This window comes from Ylistrum balloti, unplaced genomic scaffold (assembly GCF_031769215.1).
Source record: "Ylistrum balloti isolate Yb309-2 unplaced genomic scaffold, AGI_CSIRO_Ybal_v1 Utg369582, whole genome shotgun sequence".
NCBI lineage: Eukaryota > Metazoa > Mollusca > Bivalvia > Pectinida > Pectinidae > Ylistrum > Ylistrum balloti.
In genome coordinates, this window is record NW_026781872.1 from 206,945 (window position 1) to 220,849 (window position 13,905).

Consider the following 13,905-nt stretch of genomic DNA (forward strand, 5'->3'; position numbering starts at 1 on the left):
ACGCTTCATGGTGCCTTAGTCGATAAAATCCTGATGTCGTAGCTGTAAACAAGGACATATACCACAGCTTGTGATTTTTTGATCAATGTAAACGGTTTGTTGTATAATGAAAGTTATCGAATATAAAATCAAAAGCAAAACTAGGGTGGTAGGGTTGCGCAGTGGTACCGCACTCGCCTTTCGCCAAGCCGTCCGGGGTTCGATTCCCGGAATGGATATGAAAAGGCTTGGGGTCACCTATCTTAAACGGATAAAGCGGTATTGAAAACAAATTCTTGAATATCGATTCTACTGCGACCTTTGAAACCATAGATTGGGGAAGTGAATATATTACTACTCAAACGCACAACATGGAAATAAGAAACGTCACTTTTACCATAAAACTTGATCGAAAACTATCTCTGCTGCTTTCGTTGTAGTAGTTAGGGCTTTTCACCCAAAATAGGGTACCAGTGTTCAGCAATCTTCTTGTCAAGTTCCACAAAGTCTAGAGAACTAATAGTAGGATATATTGATCAACAAATGTTGCATTATAAGGCTTGCAAATATGAATAACCTTGACCGACATTCAAGGTCACAGGGGTTAAATATGTTTGAACCTTTAAAAAGTGTATTTCTTCGTTATTATGTAGTTATATCTCCTTAACGTTTCAAGATACAAAGTTCATCTTTGGATATGTTGTAGAGATTAACAAACAAGAAAAATATATTGTTATCAGGATAAAGGTCAACGTTCGGTTTCCGTAGGAGGTCAAAGTTGAAATCATTGTTGAAATGTACAATATAAGGTACCAGTGTTAAACAATCTTCTTCTCAAGTTCCACAAGGTGTAGATCACTAGTATTTAGTATATTCTGATCTACATGTGTTGTTTTATAAGGCTTGCAAATATGAATAACCTTGACTAACATTCAAGGTCGCAAAGCAAGGGGGTACTGATATTAGGCTTGTAGCATGCTGGGATGAAGGACTACCATTTTTGTCCTGACTAAGAGTTGTTATTTTCTAAGTTGGTCCGAAATCCAAGATGACTACAATGACCGCTATACTGAAAATGGATGTTTTTGAACTGCTCACGTCAGCTTGTGAAATTTTGTTTAAGTTTGCCGTAAATGAAGCTGAGGGGAGTCTGTCCGATATCCAGGATTGTCGCCAAAGAAGTGAAAAGCCCGTAAAATTATTAGCAACTGTTTCTAGTTTATATTTGTTTTATTATTTTTTGTTGACCAGGGTAAATGATAAATAAACGAAATCAACGGAAAAGGTCAAAATAACAAAGGTCAAAATATGTAACAAGAATTTCTGTCATATCAAACTGCACTATGTGCCTTCTTTACTTAAATACTGTCGGCATTATCAACGGGAATGACATCAGAGTCGGTCATTCATAGTGACGGAAGTATTCTGTAAGGAGCGCTGGTATGTTGACAGGCTATGCGTAATTCTCTGTGAATTTATTTATAGAACGTTCACCAGCGTCGGCCATTTACAGTGAAGCAATCATCATGTCAGGAGCGCTGATATGTGAATTGTTTGACAAAGTAACAGAGTATTTACAAGGCAGGGTCAAATTCGGTGACGCAAAGCTGTTCCGGTTAGGATCTAGAACATCTGATAACACCCTCAGCTGGTGATCAATATATCTGCCGGAAACACCATCACAGGACAAAACAGCAGAACTGTACACGAGGTAGGTACATTGAATCTTTTTATACATCAATATATGAGATTCTGAAAAGAAAAAAATGTAAATTGTTTATGGTGAACCATTAATGATATGTTTAACTGGTACCAACATAATAAGGTAAATCTGCTTATGTACACCATGTTCTGTTAATATTTTATTATCATCATGATATCACCAATCATTGTAATTTTAACATAAAATATGCATATTTGATATACATTTTGTTTCATACCATTATTTACTATTGTGCAAAATACTTAAGCACTCAACATTAATAATAAGAAATGAGGAATTAAATATTTAATGTACAAGTAATATGATAATGTCTGAAAAACAAAGGTTATATCAATATCGACTTACAGAACAATCTAAAGAAAATGGAAGTATTGCAAATATGTCAGTATAATGTAGGCGTTTTAGCAATTATAGTTGCACCAGGTTGTCTGTAAAGTTTATATCTTAGTTTGCGCTTAATGTCATACATTGTGACCCCGTAATTTAAAAAAAAGTAAGATTACACTGCTGTAAATAACGGTCACTGTGTACACATGAAGAACAACGTAGAACAAGATATCTCAATAGATAGGAGAATATTAGGGATCCGACTTGTTTACGTCGGTGGTAGATCTATCGTACACCAACGGAAGCAGCATTTTATAACAAAACGGCTGATATAAAGCTAACTGTGGATAAAAAACACATGGTAGCTACAATAATGCTATTTGTTCAATTAGCAAACCTGTTAACATATCGATTTATATAGATTAAAAGAGAACGAGTTATTACGACCATATGATATCAGTAAGCTGTAGCGAGGACATCTGATCACTGAATAAAGCCAAATTTTTGTATAGGTACTCTGTTTTATAAATATGACATTTCATCACTCATTGACTATAATTCTAAAGCATTAAATAAGAACTTCATCGTTAGCAAAACTTAAACAGGAAAAACAAGTTGGAAGATGAAAGCATTGTGTTGACATTGAGACCAACGGATATAATCTAGCTTACCTGGTTGATTCCTCAGGTTTATCAAATTTTACGATATTCAAATTCGTCGTTAGTTAATATTCGGTACATGATTTGGACATTGCTCTTCATTGGACTAAAAATATAAGACATGGTAATAAGATAATATATGCAAAGAATACAGTGTATTGTTTGGCGTATTCAATCTTGGTAATCTTCACGAAGGTGTGTTTTCATGAACGGTAGTTAGACTGTATCTATGAATTATAACCCCTAGATGAGCTCATTATATTAATATTGTACGGAGATCTTGTTTACGTATATGTCTATTCAATTCAACATTTCAAATGAAAATCTGTCTTATGTTATTGAACATTTTACTTTTATTTTTCATCCATTTCTCTGCAAATATGATAGTTTTATAAAAGACAATTCGAACATGGCAACATACTCATAATCAAAACGCAAATTCCATAAAAGTAGGGCAAACTTATGAAGAAAAGAAATATTTACACGGAAACTCCGGAAAAAAGTCAAATGAGAATAAGACCAGGAATTCCCGAAGACTAAGCGTCTTCTGTTTCATCGCCGACACCCTCCATGTAAACCAAAGTCAATCCAAGTGAGTAATGTCACGTTATCAAATAAGAACAAGGAAAAAACATGTTTTCCCCGATAGGTTTGTAATTGTACAATTGCGGGTAAGTTATTGTTTATTTCGTGTACAACACCTTCTCCTCGGTATTTTAACGATCTTCAAAAGCATATGATTTAAAAAATATTTCATGATTCTGAAGTGTTTAATCTGATACAATTCCTATTAAACTAAGAACGCTTTAGTTCCGTCTCAACACATGCCCTGTTATTACAAGTTTAGTTTAAAAACTCTGATTGAAGCTTCGCTCTGTAATTATGAACAAGTCTCAATTTTCCAAATTTGTCTAGTCAATTCTTGAAACGTGCTTATGGCAGTTATCACACATTTTGGTCGTGTTTTCAATTTTTGCTGAGATTCATCAGTCAATAAAATATATTACTTATGATTGAATGTTGACTTTATTTTCAGAAAAAATCTAATATATTGGTGAGCAAATCGTTATCATGGAAATCCGAAAAATTGTGGATAGAGGCGGGGAAGAGATAGTTAGCAAATATTACGATGGAATTAATTTTCCGCCAGTGGTTAGTGGGAATGTCAAAGATCATTTAGAGGCAATTAGGAATTTAAAACACAAGAACGGCGACATACTTCTCGACACTTTCCCTAAAACTGGTAAGTAAAAATCATCGTCAGTGTAAGATTAAATCATATATTTGCATGAGGCTCAATATCGTGGATTTAAAATGTATTTCATTTTATATCTCTTCGAACAGGACAGGAATGTGTTTTTCATCTATATCATGGTGCATTAGTTTTAAAGTGGTCAGGTTGTCAGTGCTAACGCACTCGCCTTTCACCTAGCCGTCTGGGATCTGATTCCCGGAACGGACGTGAAAAGGAAAGGAGTAAACTGCCTGTTCACGTGGATTTTTCCCTGGGTACTCCGGTTTCCTCCAACAGTAAAACCCCTTGAGTGCGTTCACCCAAGAAAAGAAGAGTGATGTGTATGAGTTGAAAATAACTATAAATCGCTATTGTTGGAAAATAAGTAAATTTTTTTGTAGATTTGCCACCTGTATAGCATAGTAAAGCATAACAGTAGTATATATAGATTATATATAAATTACTAACATTACTTTTATTTATTCTAGGAACGCACTGGGGATTTGACATTTTGTATATGCTGCAAAATGGAAAAGCTGAATACAGCACAGACAACATCGCACCTTTAGATTTTGCACCTGCAGAGAAAATTGAAGCCTTAGATAGCCCAAGGGTTCTGGTATCACATTTATATCCGCAACATATTCCGAAATTCTGCACAGAGGAGAAATGTAAAATCATCTATATTTACCGTAATCCTAAGGATACGGCTGTGTCCATGCATTCTTTCATGAAGAGACTCGACATGGAGTCGATGCGAGGTTATAATGGTAAATGGGAAGACTTCTTTGAACTATATGCCACACAGCCTGGTAAGTGTAATCTGAATATTTTACTACTCTATCTACTATCTACTCGGGTATATCTCTGTAATAAAACGGTCTCTTTTCTTCACATACATTTATGATTGATGAATCTTTGAACTAGCTAAAAATTGAAAATACCGTAAAATTTACAGTCAACACTGTTGATTATTCCTGGATGTGTAATGTCAGTAAATGGTGTATTACTATAGCTCCTTATAGGCTGAAAGGAGTAATATCCAAGATTTATTTTTTTATATATTTGTTATGTTTTTTAAAGTTTTTCTCTATTTGTTTTTTGTTTGTTTGTTTTTTTATGTTGAAAAGAACGACAAAGGATTTTGTGTGAACTTTCGTTATTACTCCGCTGTGATATAGCTATGTATTTTATCATTTTAGTGCATTACAACACCTGGTTTGAGCACGTTAAGTCATGGTTAGATTTCAAAAAGAAGAATCCAGATTTACCTATCCTGTTTGTATCATTTGAGGACATGAAAAAGGTGTGTATTATTGTTTTATGGTACAGAATATCTTCATATACCTATTTTGAAATCGCCAGGTAATTATTTGATAAAGATGATAAATGATTAAATATATGGTAAGTGCATCTCCCCATTTGTACTTGATTTCTACTAAGTAAGTAGATTTTTTCTAGATTGCAATATTCTAGTTTCCAAGTATCAATTCCGAGTCTAAGAAGAACCAAACATAGGTAGATCAGTGAACTTTACTAACAGGATATATTGTACCTATTTCTGTTTGTGTGTACTAATGTGTCTTTTCTACAACCCTCTCCGCTGGTGCGTCCAAACTATCTATCAATGGATAAACTGATAGAATGCTGTGTTGGGGTCTTTTCTTTAATGCATCAATAACCTTTGTTTATGCAATCAACCTTTTGTTATGTTCAGTTCTTTTATATATAAATAACTTTCAAACAGAATGGCATTTTGTAGAGATCGTCGTTGTCTTCAAGAATATTACGTCTTCAAGTTTCTGAGTATTGTTTCAATTTCAAGTTAGTGTTTATATAAATAGATATTACAAAGGTATCGACTGGACATTATCATTAAGGGATATAGATAAAGTTCTTCCATTAGTATTTCAACAACCAATAACATGATACTGTCATATTGAAGGACTTACGAAGCTGTGTTCAAAAGATGGCAGAATATTTGGGAACGAAACAAGATCCAGAATTCCTTGACGAAGTGGCAAGAAAATGTCAGTTCAACGTCATGTCAGCGGCAAAGTCCTCACATGCAAAAGAAACAGCAATGTCGAAAGATGGCACCAACCCGTTCTATAGAAAAGGTACACCTGTTGTAAATCACTTTGAACATGCACACTGATTTTAATGTCATGGCTGTATTAACAATATGTATAGCTGTATGTGGGACCGGAAATTCCCCCCAAGGCTGTTTATATCCTCCAGGCTAGGTTCATGAGATATGCGTTCATTTTCTTTCACGTCTTTACATATATTAGAAATAAATGTAGATATGTTTATTTTGATGTTTGTTTATCCTAGCTTCTGATTACTTAATAGTCAGAATATTTATGATCAGTGTCGTTTACGTGTTAATGTCATGTTGATATCACTTGAGCACAAAAATAATTGATTAAATTATAACGGTAAAGATTATGATACTTATGTGTTGTCGTAACTTGAGGAAAGTCTTCTTCTTTACTGTTTAAGGTGAAGTTGGAGATTGGAAGAACTGGCTAACAGTGGCACAAAACGAGATGTATGATGCAGTGATTAAAGAAAAAATGGTTGACATTGATCTGGAGATTACATATAAATTGTAAAATCATTTTGTGAGCTTTTCTGAAATGTCAATCTCCTACTAAAACCGTTTTTTGTTTTGTTTTAAAAATCTCACAAACTGAGAATGAGTAATATGTTATTTGTATATATGCGAAACTTCAAAGTGAAAATTGCATTATTTTATGTACTATGTTCGACACATGACAATTTTACGTGACAGCGAAATAACATCGAAATGACATGGTCAACAATATTTTAAACACTGCAGATGTCGAGTTGGTATCTCTTGGTAAATTGGAATTTGTCAACTTGCCCAGGAGGAGATGAGTGAGAGTATGTCACAACACTCACCGCAGTATAAATTGGACAATCTATAAAAACGGACGTATTTTCAATATGGTATAGTGTGATCATATACTAAACACAGAAAGGGACATGCATACATGTACACACAACAATTACTATCAACGTCTTTTATATTTTGGGTTCTCTATCCATAAATACATCAATCAAATGTTTTCAATCTACTGTCATCCTCACATGATCGTACTGTTCAACAAAAAGCGAACATGACCTTTCTACATATTATCTAAAAAGCGAAAAGAGCAGGTGAAAATGCACCTAAGAGTAAATACAATTACCGAAAGAAAGCATGAAATAACAAAATCCGTTTTTTTTTTACATGAGATGTGTAATAAAGATAAGACCTATATTAGGATATACATTTAAACAGTTAGTAACGATATCTATATTTAGTTATTAATGAATGATTAGTATAAATGTATATAGCTATGGGGTGAGTGTCTGACAGGTGAAGAATGTTTTTAGCGATGTATTTTTAACTACTTCTTTAACTAGAATTTTAGATATATTTGTAAATTGTGTGAGTAAAAACATAGGTTGGTAAGACATGATATTTATATATTTTCATAAAGAACACAGTAACAACCGGTTAGATTCGATAAATAAATTGACGCAATCATTTGTTAGATTTTTTAATTATGCTGTTTGATAGGGTAGAATATATCTGTTATATCATAACAGTTGTCAACAGAGTAATTGCCATTTTATTATGCCATATATGCACGCATGTGAGTGTTTGTGTGTAAGACTAATGTCTTGTACTTTTTTACGGTTTCTTTTTTTTGTTTTGAAATAAAGATATAAGCACGAAAAGCATCTAATTAACGTGTCAGTTTTGTAACAAGCTGAACCCCGGTAACAAGTGCATGCTGTTTTCTCAAATTACAGGATGCATTTCTATTTGCTTTGTCTTTAACGACTGCTTCTCCTGTCGAATCTTGCCCCATTGAAATTTTCTTGGAAAGACACACCCATTGTATATAGTGGATATAACGAGAGGTGGATCCGCATGACATGCTATGCTACATTTTATTATTTCTCTTTCATAACATCATCGTCTAAAATGGTAAATTCTTTATCAATAAGCGCTAACGATGTTACCACTTTCCCCACTACTTTAATAGATTATACATTTCATTTTCGACTACATTTCACAATAAATTTGCATTGAAATGCTAAATTTCAGTATTCCACACACACACACACACACACACACACACACACACACACACACACATATATATATATAATCAAATCGGAATGATGTATCGAGATATCAGTTTGGTATTTCTGCGTTTTTTATTCAAAATTGTTGTCCATGAAACAGTGCATAGATAAATCAAGTAAGAAACACAATCTTAGATAGTACCTATCGTCTTGTCGAATAGTACTGTTTCTCGTATCTTACCCTGGTACGCGGTTGTTACCAGCCTGTATACTGCATAACACAGTCACCGTTCCTACCGATAGGTGAACCCTTATCACTACTCTGAAGTCTCAATCTTTACCAGTATATTAAACAAACTGATTTCCTTAAGCCTTATTAGATTATCGACAATAATACACAGCCATATGTGCGAGCAGTTGAAACTCGTGGTAGATAAGTTTTTGTTCACGTCATAGCACATGTCTGTGAGTAAGTCTCACAATAATTTTTTCTCTTTGTCATCGATTAAAAATGACACGACATAACAACCCTGGAATTGCACATATCACTGATCATTAATTCTGCTGGTCACTTTATGAGCCCAGTTTAATGACAGATACTCGCGAAATGATAACGCCAACACAATTTTTCGAGTATCATTAATTCTCCAATCTTAGATTGAATTCCATAGCGACAGTAACAAATAAACATGTCAAAAACAGGCATCATCCTATAATATCACTTCGACATTACAGAGCTTTTTTTGGCAATAATACTCACATCGCTGAAAATACATTCATCTCACAGAATTTGAAAGACCACGAACAATAAAAGTTGAAGTGTAGTGGCAAATTTACTGTGAATTCCATTGTTAACGGTAGAATTGAATCATAATTTGATATCAAACATAAACACTAATATCATAAAGACAAAAGTATCATAATATGCTTAAATGCATCGAAAACATCCGACTAAACTGCTGCCACTGATTCTGTAGACAATGTGACGTCGGTGAAATATTGATATTGTATCTGTGTACATTTCTTAATCAATACACTAATGAGCCGTGCACTTGTGAGCAACATAAACTTCAATTAAACTTTTGCTTTAAACATTTTGTAGTTGGTGTTCCTTCATTATGCTCTTGGGTGTGCATTTTCGGATATCAGTTACGATTTACATTCGTTTATCATGATTTAAGTTGTTCTCAAAGACTCCCTGCTCCTTCCATTTTCATCCATAGTTTCACAAGATAAACTTGTCAATATATGAGTTCGAGGTGGAAAGTACACAAAACGTTAGGTTTTTTTCTGATAATTGACGATTGCTTCTAACCCTCGGTGGAGTCGCTCAGATGATGTGTATTTTTCCCGACAAGAGGTTGTTTTATGTAACACAGATACCTGGTCTGTAATATAACACGAGTACGCATCGTCAGGTTTTATTCAGTTAACTAGGACACATTTAACATATAGACAACGCTCTATCAGGGTGGAAGGTATCATAATGATAACACGTGACTGTAGATAATATGTGACTGATTCAGCATTGTTATGTTCTAAATGTTAACCTTTAACATAAAATTAATTCTTTTTAGGAATTCCCTGCATGAATTAGGTGAAACTCTGCTCGCATGTTTCCCTGTATATCTACGTAGTTAAAGGTGAGTTTCATGACTCACTGCTCGTACATACTTCTGGAGTAAGACATTTAAAGCATTGTGGATAGAGAGGATGCAAAACTTGAGCTGAAGTATTTGTTTGCATCATGTAAACTTCTGCCAGAGAAAGAAAAAAAAAGATAATATGTTAATAATTTTGATTTATAAGGAAGAGGAATTCGAGTTTAAGGAACTGAATATTTCGAAAATATTGGCAAAACGTGTGTTATCAACATACAAATATAGTGGATTGGAACATCTTAATAAAACATGATCTGGAATGTTTCTCACTGTATAACATTGTTGATGAAATATTGAAATGTATTGGTTGTATTTGATTTTCAGAATTCTATCAACATCTAAACAAGAAAACCAAATTACAATGGAGATCCTACAGACCGAAGATAGAGGTGGCGAAGTGATAATAGATAAATATTATGACGGAATTCGGTTTCCTGCAAACATCCCTGGGAATGTGAAAGACCAGTTGGTGTCAGTAAAGAACCTGAAACACACGAAAGGTGATGTCTTTCTCGACACCTTCCCTAAAACAGGTATGATATAGAAAATAAATGCTTTGGCACGTTTAGAATGTAATATTGGTATCTTATGTAGCGGTCCGTTCACGTTATTTCAACGCTATTATTATATATTATATCATTACTAACAATAATTGGAATATCTAAAGCTTTTATTTTTTAAATTTGTTTTTTGTTCGTTATTATACACGTGTGTATAAGATGCATTCCCTAAGTATTGTGGCATTTTCTCGTCAAAGTTATGTTCTTGTTATCATGATTGGTCGAAATATTGTGATAATGAAATAAATTTATAATGATAATATACTACTTAGTGCAGATATCTGCTGTAGAGAAGGATAATACACATCTTATTCGTACTGCACTAACACGATCATTTCACGAACGCAGTGTTTGTACATCATTTCAGAAATCTGACTTTTTTCGTAAAGGATGCAGTCACGGAAAAGCGGATTAAAGATGTGATATAGCCAGCAACAAATGAACGATATGATGGTTCAGAAATGTTGCGGTAGTTCTAAAACAAACTATGTGATCGTTCAGAAATGATGCTATGGTTTCGAGATAACGTAATGGTTCAGAAATGATGTGATCGTTAAGAGGAAATGTGATGATTACGTGAGGAATTATCATGTGTACAGTGTTTTTAAACATGAATATAACTGACTGAATTATACAGATGTTATATATCGTATACATATATTTACATTTTGTTTTTTATTTTAAAGTAAATGCATCGTCGCCATTTTGTTTCATATTCCACATTTAGTACTATAACATATATTATATCATTACTTAGAAGTGAAAAGTTCCCAATATTGTAAACGATCCAAAAAGCGACATATACGAGATTTAAAATAAAAGCAACTAATATATATATATATATGGTGTATTTTTCAGGAACACATTGGGCATATGAAATTTTGTATATGTTACAAACTGGGAAAGCAGAATATAGTTCTGACCCCTTTATGTGCTTAGAATTCCAAGCAACTGACAGACTGGATGCCTTCGAAGGTCCTAGGGTTTTAAAGAGCCATTTATATCCGCAACACATTCCGAAGTTCGTGGAAGACGGGAAATGTAAAGTTGTTTACATCTATCGTAACCCAAAGGATACAGCGGTATCATTGTACTCTTTTATCAAGCGTGTTAACGTAAATGGCCTCAAAGGGTACAACGGCACATGGGAACATTTCTTCGAAATATTCGCCACAAAACCAAGTAAGTAAAGAATTATTACTCATAAATATAATGCGTCTGATATCAGTAAACAAGATCAAGTATTTTCATCGTTCGCATGCCTGTATCAATATTCTTGTTTGTTCAATACCTATTCATGTCCGTAGGTCTGTTTTTTAATTATCATATATCTTAAATCCAACAGAATAGAGGAAAGTTGATTGAGGGTTTTCTACTTACGTTTATAAACAATGATGACTGTACTTTTACAACTTTTCTTGAATCTAAAGTGCACTACAACAGCTGGTTTGAACACGTGAAAGCGTGGCTGGATTTTAAAAAGGAAAATGCAGAAATACCAATCCTGATGGTGTCATACGAGGACATGAAAAAGGTATTTTATTCCATAGTGTATTATAATATCATAGTTTCATGGAATGCATCTCTTATCACAGTAACGATCTCAACAAGTAATGTCTTCCCGTATGGGGAGTTCCGTTTAGTTATAACACTTAACATTGCTAACGTGTCGCAGATGTCACGGATTGAGATAGTCCATAGGGATTAAATCTAACACAAATCTAAACATTGCTACCAGATATGGGCATAAGTAAAACACAACAAGTATATATGTATATGATTTATAAGAAAAATAGTAACATATTTATGTTTAACGTTTTTACAGGACTTAAGGAGCTGTGTTAAAAAGATGGCAGAACATTTGGATGTGAAACGAAATCCAGAATTCCTTGATGAGGTAGCGAATAAATGTCAGTTTAATGTCATGTCAAAGGCACAGAGGTCAAATGTCAAAGAAACGACGCTCAGCAAAGATGGTAGCAACCCATTCTATAGGAAAGGTAACGAATTAAGGAAATATTAGGGTATTTAACTATATCGATGTTCAGTGTTTTTATCGTTACATTTTGTTAATGGCAACTTTGACTGTAGATCAGACATATGTGGATTTCTATAGATACAAAGTAACTATACAAATAGTACAATCTAGTACAAATTGACGATAAGAAACAGTACTGTGATGTAATACGGAATGGTCTTTATAATAATAATAATAATATTTTACAAATAAGACATGACAAGTAAGAATTACTGAGTTATATTTCATCCCAGGACAATTCTATGTGTTATGTTTATACCATCTAATGAAGTAAACTAGATCATACAGGCCTTCATTTCGAGAACTTGTCAGTAAAGCTGTGGACATAAGTGTAAAAATTTATAATATGAGTAGTGAAAAGTGATTAAATTTTATCAAAAAATATCCTAGTGCTTCCCCTGCTGGATTTCTATGAAAATCCTTTAAAACCATTTGATCAACTCCATATCTTTTATCTTGTTAGAGACGAATGAAGGTCATATATTATAGGCTGTTATGGAAGTGTGACGATTGGATAATGTAGACTCTGATGCCGACACTTGTACTGGACAAAGTCAAAATTTCCATTTCTACTTAACATGTATTTCTGATTCAAATATCCTATCATGAAACACAATACATTTTACCTGGCGTCCTTGTATTGGTTTAGATGATGAATTTATTTCGTAAGGTATATTTATAATAATTATGTATCCAATGAACGATGTGATGATTTAGAAATGATGCAAATATATCCAACAACGGGTTGGCTAGAATATCATTTCGGTGAAAAGTGTCGTAAGAAATTCACACGTTTATCATTTCCATTATTAAAGGTGGCGTTGGTGATTGGAAGAACTGGCTAACTGTGGCACAGAACGAGATGTATGATGCAATGCTACAGGAAAAAATGGCTGACATTGATCTAGAAATCAAGTACACATTATGACTGATCATTAGTGCCATGTTTACTGAAATATCCACACACTAGTGTGATCGGTGTTTATATTTCATCGTCAAGTCATTAACTAGTAATACTTCAAAATTTGTAAAACGAATGTAAAAAGCACAATTCAGATTTAGATAAGATACATAGTAGTCAAACGACTCGGGTGCATAAAAGATCAATCCTTATGAAAAAAAAAGAAAAAGATTGTTCTTTCTCGCGATCGGGGAAACTCTATAAGAAAACGTTAAGAAACGAAATGATGAAATCTTAGAAAGACACATTCAACACTTCTTTACAAATATCATACCCACTAAACATTCCATGCTATTTTAGGACTGCTTGGAAGGATCTACGGTCCTTAGAGCTGAAATGAAGTAATTCCCTTTCTTCATAGTAGAATGATACTGATATGACTTGTGTGGTTTTACATGAATGAAAAATTCGACTCTATCACTAAGAAAACAATGTGACGGTCTTATTTGAGGACGTACTTTGCCGACTAGACAATCATTTCAGGATATATAAATCACAAACTGATTCAAGTTTTCGATAGGGAAATTTAACTAAATCTGACGATCGTTCAAAATTTCAAACTGAAAATCAAGGAAAAAAGTACAAATATTACAACAAAGATTATTTACACTAAAAACCTAAAGTAACTCACAGTTCTGGAAGAATAAGGTCTGATT

The 13,905-nt window shown here is 33.6% G+C and overlaps 2 protein-coding genes across 2 annotated transcripts; both read left to right on the forward strand.

Annotated features, from left to right (window-relative positions):
* Nucleotides 1-1,608: 1,608 nt before the first annotated feature.
* Nucleotides 1,609-6,540, forward strand: LOC132543676 (sulfotransferase 1C4-like). The gene is made up of 6 exons (XM_060207195.1): nucleotides 1,609-1,690; nucleotides 3,725-3,931; nucleotides 4,411-4,734; nucleotides 5,125-5,228; nucleotides 5,868-6,042; nucleotides 6,428-6,540. Exons 2-6 carry the CDS (start codon nucleotides 3,760-3,762, stop codon nucleotides 6,538-6,540), a joined length of 888 nt encoding a protein of 295 aa, XP_060063178.1. The 5' UTR covers nucleotides 1,609-1,690; nucleotides 3,725-3,759.
* Nucleotides 6,541-10,051: 3,511 nt separating this feature from the next.
* LOC132543717 (sulfotransferase 1B1-like) lies at nucleotides 10,052-13,216 on the forward strand. The gene is made up of 5 exons (XM_060207239.1): nucleotides 10,052-10,223; nucleotides 11,109-11,432; nucleotides 11,681-11,784; nucleotides 12,076-12,250; nucleotides 13,104-13,216. Exons 1-5 carry the CDS (start codon nucleotides 10,052-10,054, stop codon nucleotides 13,214-13,216), a joined length of 888 nt encoding a protein of 295 aa, XP_060063222.1.
* The last annotated feature ends 689 nt before the right edge of the window (nucleotides 13,217-13,905 follow it).